Raw genomic sequence first — 26,861 nt, 5'->3', positions numbered from 1 at the left:
GCTTTGTGGCTTTATTTGCGCCGGATACAAAAATAATAAGAAGGAAATCACCTGAAAAGTACAAACTCAGTAATGAATGAATGTTATTAAAGGCGACCTGCTCCACTTTAACCTGTTTCTCTGTCAGATACATGCTCTTACAGTGACTTTTTTTTTTTTTGTACCTGTATGATGTCAGGAAGAAGGGGGGTCCTGAATATCATTATCTTAGAAACAGAAGCTCCACCCACCTGCTGTTCAAACCTTCTGTTTGCAAGTTGCAGTCAATCAGAAAAAAGTTGGGTTAAAGGGGAAGGAGCTAAAAGGTCCAGTGTGAATCAAGCCTGCTGCTGTAGTGGAGGACATGCTGGAAATGAACAGGTTCAATTACCTGTGTATCCAAACCCTGATGCAGCTGTAAACGGGAAAGAAAAACAAAGTATGCAGGTGTACGGAGCGACACATGAACACGGATGATCGTCTTCTTAACGCTGGATTATCAACCTGTCCGGAGTGAACTTTGCTTCTTGTCCATTGTTGCGATGAGCTCCAGCCTCACCTGTGATCCTACTTGGACAGGTGATTAGGAAGTTGGTGGTTGAATGCACTGGTCTGACTGGCTTTTCTCTTTAAGAAATTGGCCCCTTTTCATTGGGTTGAATTAAAGAGTTATGGCTGCTGTAGAGGTGAATATGGCAAAGCCTCAGGGCTAGTTCAGCTACACTGCCTCAAACACACGAATGGTTTGAAACATTGAGAGATGCTGTGTTGTAGTTTTTGTTTTGTTTTTTCCTCCAGATGATGAAGCTGAAATGCTCTCAGACCGGGTCGAGGTCAAAATGAAGGCGCCAGCGTCTCCTGGTGTTTAAACCAAAAGAAATCTGTATCCGTGAAACTGAGATTTCGAGTTAGCAGAGGCAGAAAATTTAATAAAACAAATTGATTTTCCTGCAGCCCATCAGCTGAGATTGTCACATACACATCTATAGTGAGCTCATGTACATCATGGGCATGAATGTCATAATTTTGGGCTCTTGATGAGTTCTTCTTTTTCTAGGGTTGGGATGATTGTACAGCATCTTTAATCATTTTAAAAAACAAGAATTAGGTGCGCTAGTTTGAATTTATGTTGGATTTTCTCTAATCCACCCAGGGCTAAAATTTATCCGCCTTTATCTACTTTAAAAAATAAAATAAAAAATAAATAATTGTGTGTTCGGCATCATTAGCGTGTTGGAAGATTTGTGTCCACGTTTCAACTGTCTAGCTCTTGATTTGAGGGGAAGCTGAAGAATTTGGAGGGGTAGTCTTTCTTTATTATTCCACCACTTTGTGTCTTGTACCAGTACCACAGGCAGCAAAACGGCCCAAAAGCATGATTCTACCACCACCATGCTTGACAACTGGTACAGTGTTCTTTGAAAGCCTCACATTTACTCCTCTAACCAAAAAGCTCAGTCTTTTCTCCTGAAGGCGTTTGGCTTGTGTGGGCAGCCGAGTCGAGCTTGAAGATGATGATTTTGGAGTAGGGGCTTCTTCTTGGTTGGCACCCTCTAATAACTCCTGGAAAACCGTTCCAGGAGTTCCCAATTCCTGGCAGGCTTGAGCTTCAGTGGCTCCTGGGTTGTTCCTGAACAACCTAACCAACTTCCTCTCATCTGAGGATGGCAGTCCAGGTCTTCTTCCAGATCTTGGTAAAGTGGAGACATATGAACTCCGCAATTTCAACAACTATTTAATTATCATATTTACTCAAGATTAATATAACTTTTTATGTGGAAATGTGGAACATTTGTCCTCCATAATCCTCCCTAGGGTGGATTTGAGTTGGACGGATCCCTCATTAACACACCAGATCAGAGGTTTGTAGCGCTGCATACCTGCCCACTCATTTTGGTCCAATGTCAGAAATTGTAAAGCAGCTTTAACATTTAATCGTAAAGAACTGCGTTGCAGTTTTCCTGTCAGTGATAGATTATGTCTTCAGGTGTAGTTTTGAAGCAGTAACACCTGAGAGTAAACCTGCAAAATCACCCTGTGATGCAGCTAGATGCAGGACGCATGACCCAGTCATGACTTCAACTTTTCTCCTTTGAGTTTTCTGTCCTTGTGCAGGTGATGATGATATCTTCCTCCTTTGTATTCAGGCCACGTGGATGCAATTACTGTGTCCCTGACCTATATATAAGATGAGCTGTGCAGGCAAACCTTCCAGTTAACATCTGATTTTTGGAGAAGTTCATCCTGACAGCAGGAAAGAGGAGGACGCAGCCAGCGTTTCACAAACCAAACAACAGTTTGTCTTTTTTGTCATAATTCAATTTATTTGTTTCAGTCAAAAGCACGTCAGTAGAGTGATTTGATTAGTTTAGAAAACTTACATTCGTCTAAATGGAAAAATAGATCTCTCTTAGAATAAAGAATCAATCATTCAATAATCAGCATGACTGAAAAATAAAATAAAATAAAAACAACTCATCTTCCCTTCACCGTAAACTTTGAAACACAGAAGATGACAGCGGTTCAGAAGCAGCAGATAAAGACAAACAGCACTTGGATTTTCAGTCACATCGACCTACAGAGGAAAACTGGTCTGACTCTCCATGTATGGGCTCAAATTGTGATCATAAATATTTTGTATGACAGCCAAACCCATCTGTTCTCTGATTGGATTGTTAAATTTGTGATTGACATGACATTGGCCAATCACATGAAAGGAAGAAAAATAGGGTCAAAATTCGTACTTGTAACTTGAAACTTGAGTGCAGAGTTTCACATGTATTTTTTAGCTAAGTCCACACACAAATCTTTTTTACACACACACACAAATTCTTTTTACACATACAAATCCTGATTTACAAGTACAAAATATTCATGACCACAATTTGAGCCCATATCCATGGTTTCCCCCGCACAGATCAGAGATCGGTCAATAAGATTATTCAGCAGACTTGATGTCAGCACGTGTCAGAGCTATTCCATTTCTCGCATATTTTTAATTTTCATAATAAAATATTTTCACCAGTGTCTCTAAATGTGTCCAAAAAAACAAATGAGCATTTCTTCAGTTGAGCCAAAAGCAGCGAGTTAACTGCACTGCCACACTCAAACCACCGGGGGGCAGCACAATCAAGGCACATGAAACTACCACAGGACATAAAACATTTGACTGCACTGAAAAAAAAATTAAAAATAAAAGATGTAAGTGCTCTAATGGACTCTGCATTAGAAAAAAAAATTAAATGTTACATAATGTTTGCTTTTTCAGACAAACAGAGCAGAAAACCTGCTGCTGCTTAAGAGCAGGTTTATTTTTCTTCTAAATTTAATCAAATTTCCAGATAATTGAACATCATCATAGCAGGTTGATCCTGCTTCATCCCCCAGCTGGACCGAGCAGGTTTCCAGCACGATTGAACAAACTTAAATCAGGGCCCGTGATTCACTTATATTATGGAAGCACAACCTCGACGTCCCACGAAGGCTTTAACGTGGCGTTGGCAACAAGCGTACGTTGTGCAAAAAACACGGAAGAGGGAACAAATTTTGGTATCTAACGATTGAGCCTTTGCAGCTTCAAACAGTCGTTGGCGTGTTGAATAAAACATGGAAACATCAGCATGTTTACTGCGACTCTGTAGGCACATCGAAGCTCCACAACTTTCCTTCTTATGTGGACTTAAAGATCACCGTCGCCTCTCCCCTCCCTCATTTTACTGCTCAGCTTGAAGTGAAACACGTCGTCCTCTGACTCACTGCATCTGGACAGTCTACTAATGTTCCCCAATGATTTCCCGGGGTGAGGGGGAAGGAACACAACACCGCCCACCTCATGCAGCATTTAACAAGTCAATATCTCCCCCTTCTCCTCCTCCATGTCCACTCCCTTACACTCTGTGTAACCAGCTTTGCCCTCCACCCAAAACCCCTGTTTAAGGCTCCTCAGTGTTCACAAACATTTTGAAATCTGCAGCCATTTTCTCTGTGATTTAAAGCTCAATGCTAAGGACACCTCGGTGATGATCAATCTGCCACTGTGTGTGCGCTGTGACTGCTCTGCAGTGGTACCAAAAGCAACAAATAGATGGATGAAAGCAGAAGAAGATGATGGGTGCTATGGTGAGGATGACGGGATGGCAGAGAGCGAGGCAAGGAAAAAAAATACAAACAGAAGCATCACGTAAGTGAGGAGGAGCAGAGCCACAGCTGTTTGAGGGAGAAACTCCACCCGCGAGCACTTAAACACTTGCTGGAGGTGTAGTGGTTTTTCTAAACGGGCAAAGAGCTCTGCGGCTTTTAAGGTCCAGCATGCAGCACAACGACACGGCTGAGGGAGTTTTGTTTGTTGTGAGTGTAAAAACAAATCTGGCTTAATCAGAATTCACATCCACACAAAATGTGCCTGTGAACATTTTTCACTGGAGCTGTTTCATCCTGCAAAAACAAAAAAAGACACAAAAACTGAAAACTGTCGCAAGTGAAGATGGAAGCGCAGCAATCGCCTCACAGATTTCACAACCTGTTTATGTCAACAAAACCTCTAACGAATTTTCCTCCTCTGATGTTTTCCTGCCGCTTTATGAAAATCTCGTGCCAAAAGAAAGTCTGAGTCACGAGGGAAATATGAACGTGAAAACGGTGCCAAAGCTGTGTGAGATTTCTGTGGGTGTGACCGCTTGTTTACTGTGTTTTAAGGTGGCTTGTTTCTTTACATTCATTCTTACCCGTCGTCATCAGTGACCCCAACTCTAACCTGTGATTCACTTAAACGATGGAATACATATTCGGATTTGTATTCTATTAAATTTGGCAATCAGGGAACAACTAAAATATTCATTCTAAACACGTTCCAAACAACGTGTTGGCGTTACGGCTATCGCCTATGATGACTCAGAAGGTTAAGACCACAGACGAGTCTGGATCCACTGATGCCAGGCAGCAGCTTCCACAGCTGAAAGCCAATTTATCCCTTTCCCAACGTTCCAGTAAGACTTCTACTTAAATTTTGGTGTGATTCACTTGCTGAGGCCCACACACAGCCTCTAGGCTGGATGAAGATATGTTGGACGCAATTCTGCTTGGACAAGTTAACGTGGCTGGTTTAAAAATCTGGAACTGGGGAGGCGCTACTGAATGTGTGAAATGACCCTTTAGTGCTTTCAAGAAACAGGATCAAGTTGACGAGTTTAAGGCAACAATGAGAAACTCTTTAGAGAGCGAAACAACATGACGGCCTCTGATCAGAAACCAGGAACGCTGGTGCAGGAGCGCCCCACGAAGCTCTGATACATGATAAAATAAATATAAATAAATTAAATATAAATACTTATATCTAATGATATATAACAGGAAAATTGATTGATATCTAATGATTATTTATACAATGTGCTTAGCTGGGGTTCACTTTAATATAACATGAAGAAACAGACGTTTTCCTGCGTTGGCGTCGCCCATGACACAGACGAGCACCTTCCCTCCTGAAGGTCACGTCCATAAAGGCTTTCATTTACGAGTTTCAGCCTCTCTCACACAAACAGACACAAACACGCTGCACTGCAGAGGAGTGTAAAGGCCAGAGAAAACTAATCCCCCGTCGTTGCATAAGATGCTGTAATTCTGGCTGATGTGTTTGCTGCGACGCAGACAAACGTCGCTCTTCGTGCAGCCGTGATGAAACGAGACGCCGGGAAAAAGATGGTGATGGATTTTCCTTCTCCGGAGGCTGAACGTTTGATGAATGGATGATGAAACACGTGGGTCTTTATGTGTTTGTGATTTAGCTCAAATGAGGCAGGACTACCGTCAGTTCACACAGTCATGGCTTCGGAGTGTTCAGTATTAAATTAACAGTCACATTAAATAATCAGAATTAAAAACCTAATGATGCTTAATCCTTTTAAATGAAATCTTTTCACAATAACAGCCTGTTACATCAGATCTTTTTGAATTGTTTGTGCTGCTAAATTAATGTTTATTTCTTCTTTTTTCAAATGTTGTAAAACAAAACAAAAACCATTACAGAAACATATTCACAGACTTCAGGAAGTGAGGAAAAACTGAGCTGAACACTCAGTTTGAGACATTTTTTTCCTCTACTCTTGAATCTTTCTGATGTCGTCGAGCAGTTTTAAGGGAAGGGAAGCTAACTGTGAATAATAAAAAGGTCAGTTTTGGCTGTTCCCAAATTTAAAACAGGGCTTTACGCATGTTTAGAGATTTGTGTCTCTTCCTGGAATTAGAACTGGGGCGTGTAAACCACTACACTGTGGAGCCACTGATGTTACTCTAGTATGGAGCTTGAAATGAGCCAATTACATCAACTTTGAACGGACTCCGTTTGTGTTGATTTACAGGTCAAAATATCTGTACTAAAATCTCTTATTGTGAAAAGAAAGCTTGATATGTTATTATTAAACAAAGCTTGAAAAAAGTCATTTTTAGTGTAATTCATGGCATTATTTGGAGTTTGTTTCATTATTTGTCTAATACTGAACACTCCGCTCATGGCATTTTAATGTAATAACATCAGGAGGCTTGAATCCGCTGCTTTGCTCCTGCAGCTGCACAGTTCCTGCAGCTGCACAGCTCCTGATGCGACAGGTGAAACACATTTATTGTTAAACGCCGTCACAGAGCAGAGATGAAAGCGGGCAGTCGAGATTGTTCAGTCTCATCCAGTGATTAACCTCGACAGGCCTCTGTGCACCTCGGCCTGTACTGGGCCGTACTCCACCACCTCTCCGTCTACTGTAATTATTCCTTTGGGCGAGTACGGCTCCAGCCTGAGCGCCCGCACCTTAGTGTACACCAGATGTTGGCAGTTAGTAGTCAGATGTGCACCCTTCTCCATAGCTAGGAACAGCCTCAGCAGCGCAGTGGGCGATATCCCCGCTCTAACGTAAAAAAGATGAATGACGCCGTCGTCCAGGGTGGCCTCCGGTGCCGCCAGGAGATCCTCTGCCAGGTGGGATTGGTACATGGCCAGCATGAGGACAAAGTCTTCCTCCGGCACCACCACCCAGTCTTCGGGCAGCGGCTGATCCAGAGGTGGCAGCAGGGAATCGTGTGGGCCGGGGAGGGCTTTGGTGGCGCTTCGAGAAGGCGTGCTCTCCACCCGCCTCACTTTGAGGGAGTTGTTGGAGTGGCAGGAGTTGTGGAAGGAGGAGTCTCTGGCAGCAGGTAGTGTCACGGGGGGGACCCGATCCATGCAGAGCATTGTGTTACTCCTCAAAGCCTCCTCGCTGTTGTGGTCCTTGGTGGCGGGCAGGTAAGCCAGCCTGCCCTTATAGACGCGGAGCGAGGCCAGCCGCACCAGCGTGCCAATGGTGAAGCGGACGGCGCCAAAGTGACGGTACTTCTCGCTCTCTATATCGACGTCCGCTACAAAGCCCCAGGCCATAGACAGGAAGGAGAAGAGACGGGGGCTGGAGGAGAGATGGACGGAGACCATATCCATGTGGGACACCAGACCTTTGCAGAGCAGGAAGCCACAGCTGACCAGGAGCTCCTCGCTGGTCACAGGAGAGGCTCTGCAGGAGGAGAGGGGACATTTAAACACTTCATGGCAGCTCCTGCTTTCAGACACAACCACAGTTGGGCTGAAACAACCACATGAATAAATTATAAGTGATTTGTAACTAAATTATTTAGGAAGTATTGTGGTGATTAATTAATGTCGTGGTTAACTGTACATCTTCAGCTGTTGGATAAATGTGATTTTTAACAATAACAACTCACAACAATATATCAGTTAATCAAGAAAGCAGTGTGCATATTATTAAATAATCAGAATATTCAGCCTTAAAGTAAATATAAGACAAGATTTTGAAATGTTGACATGTAAATAGGCAAGTTAGACATTTAAAAGCCTAATGACCACTTATATTTATTTTATTGCTACGGCTTAATTTAGAAATCACCTCTACAGGCCACATTCGCCTTGTGTTTTTTGTTCTGTACAAGCACATTTATGCATTTCCTGCTGCACACTCAGTCACATGGGAGGGGAGCAGGTTTAAGGGTTCAGCATTTTGCCCAAGGACACGTCAACATGCAAACTGTGGAGGTGGAGATCTCCTCCACAGACTCACTGCGAAATGACCTGCTCTACCTCCTGATCCACAATCCAAGCTTTATTTATAAAAAGAGAAACATCCACCACAGAACAGCTTCCATTCTGGTTCCATTTAGTCATTATTTGCAATGAAATCTATTTAAATGTGAGCGACGGGCTTTTGTAATGTAAAGCAGAGGCGTCTGATCCAAACTGGAAACAAATCTAGACCTTCAACTAAAGATGATTTTCAGTGTTGATTTATGTTTCAGTTCATAAAATATCAACAACAAATCATTTGAGACTCTGCAGACAGCTAGTTTCCCCTCATCAGTCTGGCAGGAGGAGGCAGTTAAAAATCTGGTTTCAAACACAAGATAAAGACACCAAAATAAAACAGAAAGGCTCCTTCTGTATTTTTAGGAAGTGGGTCAAGGCATCCTTGTGTTTTTGTAAGTGAACTTTAAAAAGTGGCGTTATACAATACAGGGCTAACAGCGACCTTGTTGTACTATCTGAAATCACTGAGGTGGGGGAGAGAAGAGGTGGAGCCCCTACAAAGCTCAGAGGGTGGGGGTGTAGGCGAAGGACAGTGTGGGCCTTCAGATAACAAAGACAACCCCATCTGGGAGAACGGACACAGAGGTGGAAGGTCACGTCAACACGCACCCACAGATTTGCCGGCTGTTACAGCCAACGGCCAATTACAGCGAGGACTGGACGTCTCAGCGGAGCTCAGATATCTCCATATTCAACATCCTGAATTTATTCATCAGTCTAGCTTTCCAAACAAACTCATCTACATTTTCACAGCTCTGTTACTGTATAATCACGCTCTGGTAAAAAGGTCAAGAAATAATCTGATTATAAGGCGATTTCCAGCTCATCCTGCTTTGCCTCTCAGTTTTATGTGTTAAAGTTATTAATTCAATTTATAGAGCACAAAACCACAACATGATTTATAGACGTGCTCTTGGATTGTTTGGGGTAATAAAGAGCAAAGAATTAAACCTTTGTGAGCAGCCTGCTACTGTGTGCAGATTTCAGCAACTTTCACTTTCAGAGAGATAGTTATGTCAATGTCAGAAGAAAGAGCAAGACGCGATCACAGAGCAGCAGGATGCTGTTTGTGGCATAAAAATGTCAAAAATTTAGCAACATGTTAGCAACAATAAGGTGAAATAAATCAGGTTAACAAGAGAGATTCAAATACCCAAAATGAAAAACTGAATGCCTACCCAACGAATGAATATTGAATAGTCAAATATTTGGCCAATCATGGTACATGATCTTAAGTTTAGTGATTTACCTAACAAATGAAAGCTCACCATTTTGATCCCAGGAGGAGACACAAATCCCTTTGGGGTTGCGCCAGAAAGGCCATCTGATGTCAAAAAACAAAAACAGATGGAACATGTGGAGCTACCTGCCTACCTTGTGAATAGGGAACCAGCCAAAAGTAGCTCTTCATTGTACAATACCTTAAAGTATAGAGTAAGTGCACAGCAACAGTGTGGAGGAGAAGCTCAGTGTTAACAGAAAGAAGCTTCAGATAGAGGCTCAAGAACGGCAGCCATCTTCCTTTGACTGATATCCACTGATGAAAAGCAAGGTGTCTTACAGGTGTTTAGCAGGTAAGTCATCGCTTGAGTTTAATCTGAGAACTACTGTTTCTGTGGTGTCGTATGCAGCCGTAATCACTGTGTGTGAAGTGGACAGGAACATGAATGAAAACAGAAGGGGTCCCAGTATGCAGCCTTGAGGAACACCGAGGTTAAACTGCATTTATTGTCCACATTTCAATGCACTAATTTCTCTCCTATATTAAACATGCAGTGACATTAACTATAACACACACTCTTCTGCTCACTGATGATGCATCAAGGTCTATTTGTGGGGCGCACTCATGGATAAGAATATATAAAAATGACCTCCCGGATCACTTGACCTGTGTAAACATTTCCTAATTGCTTTAGGTTCTCAATCACTAGTTTAAAATCTCATTGATTACAACTAATAGATTAGATTAGAGTCCAAAAGATTAGTCCAAAAGAAGGATAAAAGTACAACTGCACTAAAAATGTGCTTTATCCTCTTAGACTTTGACTTACATATTTATTCACATTTTACAACACAAACATCCCACTGTATTCAACAACTAACTCAACAGGAAAGTGTGAAATTAAGTCATGGATAGAGGGAGCCAATGGGCCGTTTTCCATATCTATCCATCTTTTATTTACAGTCAGTAGGTCTGAATGTTAGTGTAGCTCACTGAAGTGGTTGGTCTCTTTCAAACTGGAATAATGGTGGTAGCTTTGAAGCATTGGGAGACTACAGCCTGTGACAGACACATATTGAAGCTGCTGGTGTTAGTTAAGCGGCGAACCCTTGCTGCACCCATCCAGGACTCCTGTCAGGGCCTGCTGCTTCCGCGGAGTCTTCTGTCATGTGTCCACAGCATCAGTGGTGCGCCTGGCGCTGTGGGCTTTGCTCTCTATGTCATTTCCTTGTTATTCCTGTCAGAGTGGGCAATAAATCTGTTGCTCTCCTGATGGGATGATGGATGTGGTGGGGGTGGTACCGTTGTGACAAGCGATATAGAACTGTATGGCTTGCCATTGATGGTTGGATGACGTTGTAGCTCCTGCTCAGAAGCAAATTAGACCCTCAGCCAGCAAACCTGCACACTGCCAGTGTTTTGCATAACACCAAATACATTCTAGCTGTCGCTCGTTTGATCCACGTAGCCTCGGTGAACCCGACATTCAGCTGGGAATAATACCAAATACAATCTGGCCAGGGCTACTGCAGGACAGAGAGAGAGAGATTTTCTGGATGCCCCGGGACTGTGAGAGGAGAGTAAACAATGCAGAATCTGGTCCCTTCCTCCCATTGTTGCTGCCGCTCTCACTGGAAGACTATTGTTTGATGAGAAGCTGATTGGCAGATGAAAGAATAAACCACCAGTGAGAGGTGTTTTCTTCAGTTTGACTATATTCACTTTAACTTTTATTCAGTCTGGAATTCCCCCCCCCATTTTTTTTTTTTTAAATCCAAGACAGCAGGACAAAAAACTGCTTGACTACAAAAAACATCCGCCGAAAAAACAACACTTGAATGAAAAATAATTTAATTAAATAAAACAGCGAGGCGCTCAGATAAAGCTCATGTGACCTACAAAAAACGAAGCAGCTTGAAAAGGAAGCGCCTCAAAGCACTTAAACAAGCTTTTTTTTTCCATTTCCCACATGGTGACTTTAGAGCAGCGGTCCCCAACCCCCGGGCCTCGGACCGGTACCGGTCCGTGAGTTGTTTGGTACCGGGCCGCGAGATTTGAGGCTCAGGTGTGAAATGTATGGTTTTCAGGGTTTTTAATCGGTTTTCAGCGTTATTTTGTTATCGTTTTTATCGTTAACTCGGTTTTCCTGGGTCTTTTCACGTGTGTTATGAATAAATCTTATTTTTTTCGGTACCGGTACTAGTTTTATTTTGTTGTATTTATCCGCGACACCTTAAAGGCCGGTCCGTGAAAATATTGTCGGGCATAAACCGGTCCGTGGCGCAAAAAAGGTTGGGGACCGCTGCTTTAGAGTATAAAGAGCAGAATAACAAAACACAAAAATAGAAGCCACAGTTTAAAAGCTGTTTACATAGAGGGACGCAAATTTGTATAGAAATGGACCAAGAAGCCACATCTTTATGAAACAAACCAACCACCTGTAAGAAAATTAACAGCGTGTCACATGTTTTGGTACCAAACGAAGGGATGATTTAGGCACTTACACTCTCCAGTGATGTGACCTGCCTATTAGTGGAAATAAATACCAGTAAGAAGAACTGAGAACGCCTGACACGAGCCACTTAAACCGAGATGCAAGTCCTTAACCAAGGAACAATTGTAGACAATGGCTGTTGGAGACCAACTGCAAGTAGCTACAGTGACCAACTGGTCAACTTAACCAGCAACACCCTTAGGGCAACATGTTGCAATCAATCAATCAGTCTGTGTTGATTTGTGCAACTTGTCTGTAAAACATCTCTTTGCAATTGGGGCCTCGACTGGTTTGCAACTGGTTGCACTCTTGTTATATTCCTACATAAAATCAAGGCTGTGTTTGTTAATCATGTTTCAAATCTTCAAATCCAGTTGCTTTGAAGATGGCAACTGACTGCGAGTCGCCCATACCTGGTTCTTTCTTTGGCTTGACCATTTAAAAGATTGTTGTCAAGATTGTTGAGTTCACTGCATACGACTGCAATAATTTGGACGTGCCCCAGTGTCCATCCACTATTTTCTCTAATGTGACTGTAGCATCATGTTAAGATGCAACAGAAAAGGCCGCACAAAGTGATGATTTGGCATCGTGCCCTGCTAAGAGTGACAGTCCCTTTTTTATGCTTCTGGTAATTACAAGGAAATATGAGTGCATAAAGAGTCCTGACACATCAAGAAGATGATTTAGGAGTCACTGGCCCAGCATATGAAGGCAATGAGTAAATGATGTCATGTAACCAATAAATGGTTCAGGATTTACTGCAAACTGGAAAAAAATACAACAAAAACAAGGTATGCTTCTTCTTCTTATCATCATTATTATTATTATTATTATTATTATTATTGCACAGATAATTAAAAAAAAGAAAACATAACATCTGCTGCCACTGACCTTTTAAATAACAGCTTTTAATGTTAATATTTTATTCCAGATGTTTCTGTGTTATGATGTTATATTTATTGTATTTAACTGTTTGGTTGATGGTTGAGTGACTTCTGCTGATTGTAGCCCTCAGGGATCATTACGATGTCCTTGACCCCTGATGTACTGCAGGTTTCAGACTCAAACCGATGACACTGTACTTCATAAACAACGCCACTGGTCTTTTTTTTTTTTTTTTTTTTTAGACTGAATGGTAGTTAGTAACAGTTTATGCTACATGAACATTTACAGATAAACGTGGTCTGATACATATGCCGATATCGGCCGAGGACAGCTTTATTATTAGGTGATATGTGGTTAACTGATTTTTAAACTCCTCCCATCAACTGTGTTCTGAGTGTTTGAGTTTCCCACTAACTACAGACCAAATTGTGTCACTGCAGGGATAGTGTGTGATAAGTGAGTAATCTGCTTGTATGTATTTGTGTTATAATAAATGTCACTGCATGTATAGAGTAAACGAGTTCCTTTATCTTCTGTCCTCTGACTTCTTCTTTCAGTTATGTGTTCAGGCTGAATGATCTCCAAACAATAACCCATTTGAATGAGTCATGAATAATTAATTCAGATGAGAGGAGTGCATTTTACAGCGAAAAGCACCAAAAGGAGTCAGGACCATGTGTGTCTGAGGTTCAGCCGTGCAAAAGATGCTGTATCTACAGCAATGCTGCAAATAAATACATCCTATTGATTTCTGTAACATGTCCACAACATTTTACAGAAAAAGCTGTTGTTATATGACTGATGAGAAACAGAAGGTTCGACAGGCCCCACTGAACCATACTTAAAGGGATCAGAGCCACGATTCAGAGTCCTTGTCTGCAGATCTTTGTTCTTACGTGAGAATAAAAATAGACAGACCTCCTCCTGCTACGATCACTTGCTAAGAAAGTAATTACTAATGACAGCTGCTGTTCGGTTGAAACTACACTTTGCATTTGATTTAAATCACTTAACCACAGGTATGTGCATGCTGCGCGTGTAATGCTGTGGCTCAGGCTGGTATGTTCACAGACTGGCTGGACTGGTTTCGGTGGAGGTTCATCATGAGAAACTAATCATTTTTACTATCGATTAATCTGCTCATTGATTATTAGTGTATTTTTAAAATGGCAAAAACAAAAGATCTTTATTTTTAAGATGATGTCTTATTAAGTTTTATTTTATCTATCCAACAGTCCAAAACTGGAAAAAAAGGTTCAAGGTTTTGAGGTTTCTACAGAGTGCTGATGACTGATTTGTGCGTGTGTGTGCGTGCCTCACCCAGAGTAATGATGTATGGATGCAGCCAAGGCGTTGCCTGATCCACCAGGAAGGATACCCAGCGGTGTCCGGATGGCCTCCTCCCAATCTGGCCTCTCTAGCAGACCATTTATCACCTGACGCACACAGAAAATACAGCCTCAGTAAGGTGGCCTGAAAATTTTACTGTGTCAGCTAGCCAGTGACAGATATACACTGTATGGACCAAAGTACGGGGCTACCTGCACATCAAACCAGCAGGAGCTGGTGACTGTGGAAAGCCATGCAATTAAGTTTTTGCGCTGATGTTAATGCAAGAGGAGGTTTGGAACTGTAAGGCTGAGGTTCTGTGGTCCCCACACACTTCCACTTTGCAATAATAGCACTTAGAGCTGATCATAGAATATTTAGGAGGGAAGAAATTTCATAAACTGACTTGCTGCAGCAGTGGTATCCTGTTACAGTCACACGCTTGACTTCAGTGAGCTCTTTAGAATGATTCTTTTCACAAGGTGTTTGATGAAAGCAGCTACATTCAGATATCAAGAGAAAGTGTGGCCCAATTTTGTCCATAGTTTACTTCTATTTACAAAGTATTTTTGAAAGTACAGTAATGCAGGTTGTAAATATTGCCATCATATCAACAGTTTATGATACTCTTAGAAAAACCTGCAGTGCATGCAGCAGAGTAGCAGAGTCAAATGGCGTCTGCACAGCAAGTTTCCAACCACCAATCCATCCATACACTTTTTTAACTGCTTGTCCAATTCAGGGTCGTGGGGGCCTAGAGCCTATCACAGCTGTCATAGGAGAAAAGGAAGGGTACACCTGAGACATGATGCCAGTCTATCACAGGGTTAACATAAATTAATCACTAATCAACCCAACATGCATGTCTTTGGACCGTGGGAAGAAGCCAAAGACCTGAACAAAATCCATGCAGGCAGGGGAGAACAAACTCCACACAGAAAAGCTCCTGCTGGCTGAAATGTTCGAACTAGGAAACCTCTTGTTGTGGGCTGACAACGCTAACCACTGCTACACTGTGTTGCTGAAATTTCTAGCATTGTACATATGTATATATTCTATGTAGCAAGTATTGTATGAAATACTGTGGTGGGGAGAAACAATAACCCATGATTTTTCCCATCTCAACTCTAACATGTCATTGTCATCAGCTCCAAAAGTCCGGTATTGGTCAGGCTCCGACAGTCAGCATCCAGCCTGGCAGCACAATCTTTTATAGTACTGTGGAGTGCTAATATTCATGTGCTCACAGAGAGAATAGAAAACTATTGTGTTTACGCCATTGTACTCACTCATTTTACCTTTTAGGAACGCAATTTTAACCATTTTAGACTGAAATAACCCAGGCAGAGTCTATGTACATTTAACCTAACACTGTCTGTGTGATGGATGACTGTGAGGTGAATTTGCTGGGTTGAGTAGCCGACTGCTGTTTCTACTGGTCTGCTCTTTTTTGATTGGCAGGCTACATTTTTAGTTATTCGTCTTATAAATGTCAGAAATTGCCCATGTCTTTAAAAAATGACCATACAATCAAAACATTTATGCCCAAAAATGCTGATTTCACGTAATTTGCTTATATGTAAATATAAAACGATGTAAAACATTATTTTTAATAGAATCTGGCCAAATGAAACATACTTGATTGGCATACATTCAGTTTACAAAAAGTATATTTGAATAAATAAACAGCTGAGTTCATATATTCCAGCTGGATTGGTTTTGAGATTACGGTCGTGTTTTTGGTTATGAACATAGTGCACGTGTGTGTCTTTACCTCATACAGAAGTCCGTCTCCTGACATGATGACTAAAGCGTCCCACTGCGACAGGTCGGCCTCTTTCACCATCTCCCGAGCGTGATTCTGCCGCTCTGCAAGACAAACAGAGAAAATATGTAAAGTATGTTGACTCATGCAGGTTTGTCTTTCCTGGAAGAGAAATCTGAAAAGGGGGACACTTTCTCAAAATGTCAGCTTCATTCCTCCTCAGAGGAAGGTCATGGTTGGCCCTCATAGAGGTGTAGCTACTTGTGTTACAGCTGAATAGCATAGCTGTGCAAGCACGGCCAAAAGACAGGAACATGACACAAACACGAACACCTGAGGCAGTCTGAGTAGATCCCTGCTCCTCCTGTAGTTTTAGTCTTCCTCCCCTTCCCTTCAGTTTCCAAATTAAAGTATCACCGTGGGAGGGAAAGTTGATATATGGTCTTAAATGAAGCGCCTGTCACACCGCCAATTAGATTGAGAGAACTAAATTACTCAGGAGCACTCTGTCAAATTAGTCCGAGAATGAATAATCTGATGTGCGTCTGTCGCTAATGGGCCAGCTGCTTGGATGGTACAGGAGTAAACTTTTCTACTTTTTGGTGTTCATGATTAAAGCGTAGACTTTAAAATGAGGGGGGAAAAATCCAGATGGGTACAAAACAGGTATAAATGTAACACGTGTACAAAAGTTCAGAAAAAAGGTGACAAATCCCCCAAAAAACTAATTATTGTGGACATACCAACAAACCACAACATCAAAACCACGAGTATTTAGAAGGTTTTGTGTTTGTAAGGCTGTCACACGCGTGTCACATCTGAACATTTTATTGCACAAGCCTCGTGAGTTTTCTTAATCAGGTTTTTGAATATTCTATTCGCGTTTGTCTGCCCTTGTAGGAAGCCTTTGTATCTCTCTTTCACTGTCAGAGTCTCTTTCTCAACAGTTTCAAGGTTAAAGGGCAGAAGAAGTGCTCTGAGGCGTAAAACACACACTCACACACACAACAGCACCACTGGTTTGTGTTTCTGTATTTCATATTTCCAAATATATTTACAAAGCAGCAATCATTCTCTCATTTGATTAGATAAGAAAAAAAAAAATAAGGTAACGATGAAGCATTTCAGTAAAGTTGGACTTTAGGTTGTTGAAATAATGGAATCACTGGATTTCTCACTGTATCACCAGTAAAAGTATCAAGTATTTAGACATTTAGTATTACATATTCAACATGGTGCTTATATTTCATACTTACAAAAGCTATTAAGAAGCTATTAATAACTTCTTTTATTTTTTTTAATACCACCACGCACTGCTTTGTTGAAGATGGGTTTGTTTTTTTAAATAGGAACACAGAAACCAGACACTGCTCTCATTCAGCAGCCTGTTAGTTATGCTAATACACTAATACGCCTCCAGTGCCGGTGCGAGCCAGTTTGGTCTTGGTGTCTTTTCGGACCAGACCACATTTTCACAGCTCTGAGAACCGATCATTACATACCATAAATAGCGGAACGTGAAATATGAAGAAATATGAAGTATTTCATTACTGGGTTACTTCTGTAAAAATGCCTAAAGTTCTGATTTTAATGCAAAGATACATGATACATGAACACGACCACTGTCTTCATGCATTAATTAACCCAACACACAGACACACATGCACTTCTCTCTAGTGACGGATCTATTTTTTTCTTCCTCTCTTTCTACTTCCTCTTCCCTGAAACCTACAGAACGAAGGAATCAATTCCTCCTCATCAGTCCATTCACATCACAATTACTTATTTGCGCAGAGTCTGAACACTGAAAAGGTTTAAAAGGCCTCCAATCAGCAACAAAGCTGCAGAGCAGCAACACTGCGGTGTGGCTGAAGGATAGCTCCTCACATCGGTCAAACCATTAGGGGATGGTGGAACTGCTTGTTATGGTTTTTATAGTAGTTGCTGCAGTGGAGAGGAGACAAAATCAAGTACTGTTGAACTTTTGTGTTTCTAGCTTTGAACAGGTACTTAACAGCAATGTACCGACTGCAATTTCATGTTGAGCAACATTTGACTGACTCTGGAACTGATTGGCACAGATTGGCAGAGCTGTGAAAACGAGGGCAGCAGATGGCTACAACAGAAGATTACAGGCCACTGCGAGAGGATCACGATGAAGACAGATTCCAGCCCATTATCAAATACATGCCGTTTCACAGAAAACATTGTTGTAAAAGTCAACATCCTGTGTGATTTGCTTTTCTACACTGCATGCTGTCACCAAACCACAAACTTTTTAATTGTTTTTTAAAACCAGATGGTCAGTGATATGATATATGCAGTTTTTAGGTCCCTTTGAATATTGAAATTAGAGTTGAGAGACTCCACATTCATTTAGAAATGGGCCTGCAGGCATTACTATAATGGCTGCGAAGTGGTAAGACTTACTTTTATAAAGACTTTATCATCAATCTCAGCCTACTGGCTTACAGTAAAATCCTGCCACCAGCTGACTGACCGGCCCATCTGTGGCACTGAAGCATCAGCTCCTGCAAGGGCTTGAACAGCTGCAAGAGCACCGTGTCACTTGAAAATAAACAAATCCTGTTTGGGTGCACTTCCTTAAATGCCATTCTTCTTGAGATGACAGCCTCACAAATGACATTACAGTTCTCCACATATCAAATTCCTCTGTTGTGATGGTTTAAGTGCATGTAAGGTAACAGAAAGCCTCGTCCTCCTGTCGACCTTAATCTTCCAGCTAAAGGCAGCTTAATGAACCTCCACCTTGCTTTTACGTTTCCTGCCCGCAGCAATCTTTAAGCAGCTGCACTCCTCCAGCAACATGACAGCAGGTGATGACAGTTAAACAGCACAACATACCGAACGTGCGTGTGTGTGTGTGTGTGTGTGTGTGTGTGTGTGTGTGTGTGTGTGTGTGTGTGTGTGTGTGTGTGTGTGTGTGTGTGTGTGTGTAGAGCAGGAAACACTCTAAACACTGCGACAGCTTTCTCAGCTGCCGGGAGCGGCCTGACGTTGAAGTCACCCAAACTTTGTACACACACAATTGTAAAAACTACATCCCCTCCCCCCCTCTCTCTCTCACACACACACACACACACACACACACACACACACACACACACACACACACACACACACACACACACAGTGTTTAATTCTTGGCTTTCACTCCACTGACCCAGCACTTCTGAGGCTGTAGTAACAGTAACAGAAAAACATCTCATCGCAGATCCATGGAGACACAGATGGGCTGACAGACATTTCCCGCCCTCAGTTCGGCCTCAAGCAAGATCAGCCAACAGGAGTTTAAACACCACCGCCCTCTTCTCCGTGTGTCCGAGGAAAACGTATCTCAACTCAGTGACAGTAAAGCTGTGGACCAACTTTACAAGTTAGTCGCAGCTTAACACAAACTATGTTGTGGTTAAGTGGAAACCTCCATATCAAACAAGTATGTCTACAATTGTTATCTACACTGGCTACGCAGCTCTCAAAGCCTCAAAATGACTGCCTCCATGAACTCTAGAGTATAGAGGATAAAGTATAGACATAGACTGTAGAGTTTCATCTTTTCTGCTTATTTACAGCAAAATAACAAATACAATAAAAAAAAGAATCGATCGGTGAGAAATATTTTCTTAACTGATTTTCAGAGTATTTCAGTGTTCCAGATTAACAGTCTGATAACATTAGATTGGTTGTGGTTTAGGAGACACGAGTAAAGCAGTAAAAACCTAAAGAAATTGCACAAGACATTTTTAATCCAAAAAAAAAAAAAGAGAGAAAAGAAAAGCAAATGAATATTTTTAAATTTGTCAGACAAACTACTTTTCTGTCAGTTATTTCATCGTTCAGGCTTTAAAGGGTTCATTTCTGGTCCCTCCTGAGAGTCGCCACAAAATATGGACTGTCAAACACTGTAATATGTATCTTCATGTGTAAAATTGGCAGCGCTCCCCTTTAAGCATCACTGCCCAGCCAATTTTGTACCCGGGTATGCTGTGTTATCTCCCAGGATTTCTGGCATTTGAGATCAATGTCTCCTTACTATTTTGAGCCTTTTACTTGTCTACAGCAGCTGTCAAAATGTCACTCGCTTTGTGCAGCTTTATTGCACAGCTCCAGTGTGATTTCCTGGATTCCTGCTTAACAGGAGGCTGTGATAGATTTTTAAACGGTTTCCTTTCAACATTTTGTGAGATCTAGGAAAATTCCTGCTCTCTCGTTGCCCTTTCTTCTAGTGTTCATGCAATAAAAGTTTTAACATCCTCACATGGGTCACAACAGAGAATAAGAGCTCCGACATGTACAGCAGATTTCAAAAGAGCATGACGAGTGCTGTCATAAATGAAAGAACAAAAGACTGAACAAGAAAGACAGAAAAAGCAACAGAGCAGTTTCAGGGAATAGCCATCTCTTCTGGTAAATATTTGTAATCTGTATTGAGTTTATCAGCCGGAGCAGAAAAGCATGACATTGTTTAATTAATACTGTCTGACAGTCATCTCAGAGTGCCTGTGAGGAATCAGCAGGCCTTCTTCACATGTGCACTAACAAGAACACAACCACAGACAGAACAACACACTCTCTCCTCTACACTGGACCCCCACAGCAGTGCAGTCATCCTTCATCCATCCTCCACCCCTGGCAGTGCCCGCAGCTGCCACACAGCAAGATTCAATAATGACTCTGTCCACTTTTGTTAATATCCGCTTACAAGAGCATCCACAAACGCTTCCAGCCGTATGCTTCATACAGATGCCACTAACACACAGGAACAGACAAACATGCTGTTATAAAGTGAGGGTGCCAAAAAACACATTATAAAGCACATTTTTCACAGGCAATGAGCTAACACTGCATCTATGGGTATAAACAACTTAAATTGACCACTTTTTAATTCCTTCTTAAATGACAGGAAAAGATATAATAATACAAAATAGTCACAGGTAGTGGAGGAGCTCTAATGTAATGACTGGAACTAGTGGATGAGGCTTAGCAGAGTCCAGAGGCCAGTACAGTATTTTGCACCAGGCTGTCATCATGCTTTTTAATACAGCAGAGTGGGATATTTTAACATGGGAATCTGTGGTGATTGACTCTCTTTTGAAACCAGCCTCAAGTTGCCACTAGAGGAGCTGCAGTTTTTGGCACTTTTGTTTTGGTTTCATCTTTCAACTCAGGACGCTGCCCCTTAGTTAACACTCTTTTTCTCTTTTTCTTTCTTTCTTTTTTTTTTTTTAAAACAGCAGATTAGCAGTTGTTATAATCCAGTGATCTTTGATCTAGGACTGTGCCATATCATATCGCAAAGAGGTATAAATATATGAATAATGTAAAAATGTCAGACAAACAAAGAGACACGCCCAGGAATGAGGAAGAATCACACGTCAGGCACAGGCAAGGTGTGGACCAAATGTAAATAAATGACTCAACTGAGCGTCAGTAGTTGCATTCCATATGAGAGGAAAGGCAAGCAGTAAGTCCTTATTACTGACGTGGTTACATGGTCGTAAAGGATGGCTTTAAGGGATATTACGATCTAATATTGAGGCCATATCGTCCGCCCTTACTTTGAACTCAAAGTTATTGCTTTCCCTGTTCATTTAGACAGGGTCTTAGTCTTGTTAGTCCACAATAACTGCCTGGAGATATTAACAGAATGGCTACTGAGTGGGATTACTTGTTTCTAGCAGGACTGTGACATTGTGAACTTCATGATGCACAAAGCTGTGTGTTAAGTTTTATTTTTGCTAATACTTTTTAAATAAAGTTAAAGTAACTCAAAAATGAGTTTCGGTCACTGCTACATCTGTGTGATGTTCCACCTTGAGTGTGCAAAATTAAGTATGTTCAGAGTTTGAAAACACTGATTTTACGTTCACCTGCTGAAAAATCATAAAAGGTTCACAAAGTACACACAAAACTGTGAATGCCAGTGTACAGATGCTACAACAGGAATGGACTTTCACCAAAACACTATGGGGCAGATTTAGTAACAAAACTGGGTTTTCGCAAGGAATAAAAAAGGTACTATCATCTATTATAATACGAGTGCGTAAGAGGGGAACGCAGAGATTCTTGCATCTGACCCTGTTGCATATGCATTTCTGCAAACTCTTTCTGAAGGAGCAACATAAAGGGAAAAAATATTTAAATTAAGCGTGCAAACTGATTTACTAACACTTACAACATTTTTACTGATAATCATGCTGATCTTTAAATCGGAAAAAAGGCTTGTGCTACTTTTTGCACTTTAAATTGGACTGACTACACCTTGGTTAGGAAAGCATTACAACGTTTGTAAATCACCTGTAAAACTACCCACAGTGCTATTTGGGGATCGTGCTCACACACTATTTTGCCCTGTTTAATGACGTTTTGTCTTTAACCACCTGACCTCTGGTCTCTGAACATGCCTGGTGGAGATATTTAGTACTGAGACATAATTCTAGGCTATTTGAGAGAGATTAGAGAGAAACATTTATTTCAGAAGTTGATCAGATTGTCCATCGCTGTTGTAATCAAGTTCTCCTGTCAGTGGCCATGCTGTTACATAGATGTAGATTTGAGGATTAATCTATTCTTATCCGTTCTCCGGGATTAACTTGTCTAAAAGTACATCTCTGAAATCATAAAAAGTCTTTTGTCTTTTCGACATTCTCTGCACGGCACCGTAAGAGGATTTCTTCTTCTTTCTTCCTGACTGTGATTTGCTCTCCCTCTGCCCTCCTTTCTTTCTTGGTGCACCGCCGACTGTGATGAAAACCACATTTTTTTGTCTGTTAACCTACACGACACTGATTCATGAACAAACACAGACACTCAAAGAAAAGAAAAAAACAAACTCCACCGATTAATTTCACAGACAGAAAGCATCTGAATCCCATCTGCTGATGAATTATCTGTCTGCCATGATACAGTTTTAGATGAGTTTCTAATAACGCACTATAAGATCATTACTATCCAGAGTAGATTACAGAGTCAACGGTGAACATGTCAGAATTGGGGCCCGTGAGATTATATCAAAGCACATTACAGCTAAAGAGGATTTTGTGTGAATGTGTGTGTGTTTATGATGGACCTGTCTTTATCCATATGTGTATTTGAGTGTGTGCACACAAAGTTATTACATAACAGCACAGCATGCTTACGGTTCAGAGGCAGTTGGTCAACATAATGGTGGCAGCAGCATGAAAACAAGAGGATTTGGGCAGCAGTAGATAGAGAGACAGAGGGAGGGAAAGAAAAGCAGATCCATGAATGGAGGTGTGGCCTTTGCTGAGCTGTGTGTGTTGGTTGGTGTTATCATTAACTCATCCTGCTAGTGGGAGGTTGACTTGTAAGTATGCACCGCTACATTATGAGGTGTGATTAAAAAGTTACAGCAATACATCCATAAAAATTACAAACCTGGCCTGTTTAAGATCATTGACTCACCCTCCTCCTGACCAATATCAGTGCATCTGCTATTTTTAGATTCCTCCCTGGAAATCCTATTATGACCACTCGCAATGTTCCCTCGCAATGTGATTTCACCACAAACTTTAAGCATCCACTTCTCTTTTAAAATGATCGAACCCACGTCTAGGTCTAAGCATAAATTCAGCGTCTCAGCTAAAAAGATGCCAAGACAAATCTGCTTATCTTTTTTTTTTTTTTTTAAATACACTGACTATGTTTTGCTCCATGAATTAGTCCTCCAATTCACTGCAGTTTCTTTAGGGTGCTGAGGATGAACATTTAGCGTGTCACTGTGACTTTTCTGGCCACACCAACATCATTGCTGCTCACTACCTGCCTAATCACCAGCTGTGTCTCCCTGTAACTTTATCCACTTACTGATAATTAAGCTAAAGAATAACGGTTCTGACACACTGGAGAAGAGGCACAGGGTCAAGGGAAGAGAATGGAACTTCCTTTTAAAAAACCCACCAGATCTGAAGATTATCAGCCCATAAACATCAAAACCCACACCTGATGACCCCCTTGTACAGTGCTGTGAAAAAGTATTCGCCACTCTTAAATCAGGAGTTAACTGTTATTAACCCAGTTTTTAGGAAAGCTGATTCATTTTCAGTAGCCAAATTCAGGTCTGATTAGTGCCAGAATCAAGAAATCACTTCAAAGAGCAACACATCATGCAAAGAAACAGCTGAGAAACAAAGTCATTGGAATCAGTCTGGAAAGGTCTACAAAGCAATTTCTAAGGCTTTGGGACTCCAGCGAACCATGGTGAGAGCCATTATCCACAAATGGAACAGTGATGAACCTACCCGGGGGGGCTGGCCTTCCAAAATTACTCTAAGACTGCCTCACCGCATCAATGACTTATCCAGGAGGTTACAAAAGAACCCAGGACAAAATCTAAAAACTGCAGGCCTCACTTGCCTTGGTTAAGGTCAGAGTTCATGATTCAACAGCAAGAACGATCTGGGCAAAGATGGCATCCAAGCCACGGCTGACCAAAAAGAACAAAAAGCACCAGCCAATTTAGACTCGCCAATAATCCTCATACACAACATCTTTAACTGTGGGAGGAAGAACATGTAAACTCTGTGCTGAAAGCCACCAGCTGACTATGAATCTTTAAGCTAACCACATAAACGTTCCCAATTCACTGTCTTTTTATTCCGTTATTTTATTAAGCACTCAGTCAACTGAGCCAGCAATTCAAATATCCAGAAGATGATTTGATTCATGTATAATAGATGATTTCTTTCAGTCCTGTGGAGCAAATAGAGATCTTACTCAAGGACTTTTTGCTCCTTGGATGGATTCATTAAATATTACCAATTTATCTTAAAAGTCAGATACTCATCAATCCATCAGGCACAAATCAAGTGTCTGTCTCGTTTTTCAAATGAGGGTAAATCAGACAAAAATAGCAGAGTGAATATTAATTTACATTTTTAAGTCTTTTTCAGACTTGAATAAATTAGTTACAGTTATTGAATTCTCTGGGAATAAAAAGCTTGACTGATTTGTTTTGTTTGTTTGCAGCTCTGCTCTCAAAGTGCACATGTGAAGTTCTTTTTAATAAACATCTATTAAAAATCAAACCAAATTGAGCGTAGAATATGTGCCTGCGACTCACCCGTGATAACCAGAGTGTGTTTAATGCCGGCTTCATTCAGCATTCGTTGGATGTGGTTGTTGTACAGCGTGAGTGCTTGTCCTTTCCCACTCTGTGGGTTCACCAGCAGCATCATCTGGCACGGGCGGGACATTTGGCTCATCAACACCCCTACAATGCAGAGGAAAGAAAATGTAACTAAAGGAATCCACAAATATGATCAGAATAAGTACGACAGGGTTGAAGATACACCACAAATTATATACTGGGAAACTGAAACTTGACCGCTGCTTTGAGAAATGATTTAAAGAAAATTTCTGAATTCACGATGGCTTTATATCGGATATTTTTCATACTGCGCACGCCTCTGTGTTATACTTTATCTTTGATAGACCATCATAATTCTCGCCTTGTTTTCTTTAGTGTTTTGTGCCCCTTCAGCACCAGTGGGAGGACGGCCTGACAGGATGATGTATGTGTTCTGTAGCGCCATAAAAAAAAATGCTTGTGAATAAAATGAAAAAACAGAGATGGAGAGATGAATAGTTTTTGTTTTATTTTTATTTTTTTATGCACACAAGATGCAAGGTTAACCAGGGTAATGCGTTTACATCCACTGTGCCAAGCTGAAATGCAAATTTGCATTGAGTTGGCTAATAATAAGGTCACCCCCTAGCATTTAGACATTTCAGTAAGGGTACACACATTGTACCAAGAAAGGAAGTAGTTTTTGTTGAAATGTCATAAAATATTAAACACAAAAGACACAGCACTAAATGTTCCTACATAAGAAAAGCCAGAAGCCAGGACACCTGGGAATCTGCACACTGGTATATTTGGAGATGCACACACAAACAGTAGCCTTATCTCTCCTAACCAGCTTTGGCCTCGTGTAAAGGAGAGGATGGAGGTGCAAAACGATTGTTACTGCTAAAATATTTCATTAATACCGCAACAGGAAGGAACCGATGGAGTGCAAGCCTGAATCGCCTGCATAGACCCAGCGGGATAAAAGGTCATGATAATGAATGCCTTCAGCGACAGAAACATGGGCCATACACAGAAACACACCCAGCACAAACTAGACCCTTGAATGTTCTGCACATTAAAGACGGCATGTGAACTGACTTTTGGCTGATGCATGCATGTGTTGACCCACTGTTTTTGGTATTTTTTCTGCATCAGCTGATCTTTTGCAAATTTTGTGCATTCTTTTAATGTGATAAATGTACTTTATTTAATCTGAATTCAATTTTGTGATATTACCTGTAATGTACCTGCAGCTGCTATGAAATACAGCTCATTTATTTAAGAACCCACTGATAAGGAGACTTTGTGCACAGACCTGACAGAAAAATTTGTGGACGCAAGCAGAAACAAAGGTCAGTGGCACACACTAACTTAGTCCAATGACACAGCTTGCATCTCAAGATGAATGTGCACAGCTCTGAGCTCTTTGCTAAATTTTTAACTGCGGGGTTGATGCAAATTAGGGATTGAAACAGTTATCAGAGGGTTACAAAGATCTCACAAACGCAGATCTCAAATCTTTTTAACACAGTGAAGAAGACTGGGTGTGGGGGCTTAAAAAAAACAGAGAGGAACTGCTGATGACCTTCTGTTCCTCTGAGGAGGACTAATTAGGTACTGCAATCCTGAATACAATCTAGAACATGTACGTTTAAAGTGGACCTATTAAGCCCTTTTTTATTTTCTCTCACTCTTATAATATTACAGTGGTAGATGCCCAAGTTAAACATGCTAAAATGTCAAATAATTAAGTCAGCAAAATGAAGTCTGAGCTTTTCAGAGTGCTCTTTCAGTCAGTTTTTAAAACTCGAATCCTTGTGATGGCAATATCCAAAAACCCTACAGTGATATTCCTGAGAATCCTCACATTTTGCATTGCAGTTGATTGGATTTTCATCCTAGCACGTCTGACAGCTGAACAACTGAAAATGCTTTAGTGATGAGTGTGTCTAACTGGTT

General features: G+C 41.2%; 1 protein-coding gene across 1 annotated transcript in view; it reads right to left on the bottom strand.

Annotated features, from left to right (window-relative positions):
- Positions 1–6,013: 6,013 nt before the first annotated feature.
- LOC134628648 (sphingosine kinase 1-like) overlaps positions 6,014–26,861 on the bottom strand; it is a 36,347-nt gene continuing 15,499 nt past the window's right edge. The window contains exons 2-5 of the mRNA XM_063475385.1: positions 24,894–25,043; positions 15,800–15,894; positions 14,017–14,132; positions 6,014–7,508 (exon numbers count right to left, since the gene is read on the bottom strand). Coding sequence (XP_063331455.1) covers positions 6,650–7,508; positions 14,017–14,132; positions 15,800–15,894; positions 24,894–25,043 — 1,220 coding nt within the window. The 3' untranslated portion in view covers positions 6,014–6,649. The remainder of the gene's footprint in view (positions 7,509–14,016; positions 14,133–15,799; positions 15,895–24,893; positions 25,044–26,861) is intronic.

The sequence above is a fragment of the Pelmatolapia mariae genome, linkage group LG6 (genome assembly GCF_036321145.2).
Source record: "Pelmatolapia mariae isolate MD_Pm_ZW linkage group LG6, Pm_UMD_F_2, whole genome shotgun sequence".
In the NCBI taxonomy this organism is placed as follows: Eukaryota; Metazoa; Chordata; class Actinopteri; order Cichliformes; family Cichlidae; genus Pelmatolapia; species Pelmatolapia mariae.
The sequence above is the reverse complement of the archived record's forward strand: the minus strand, read 5'-3'. Positions and strand labels throughout refer to the sequence as shown.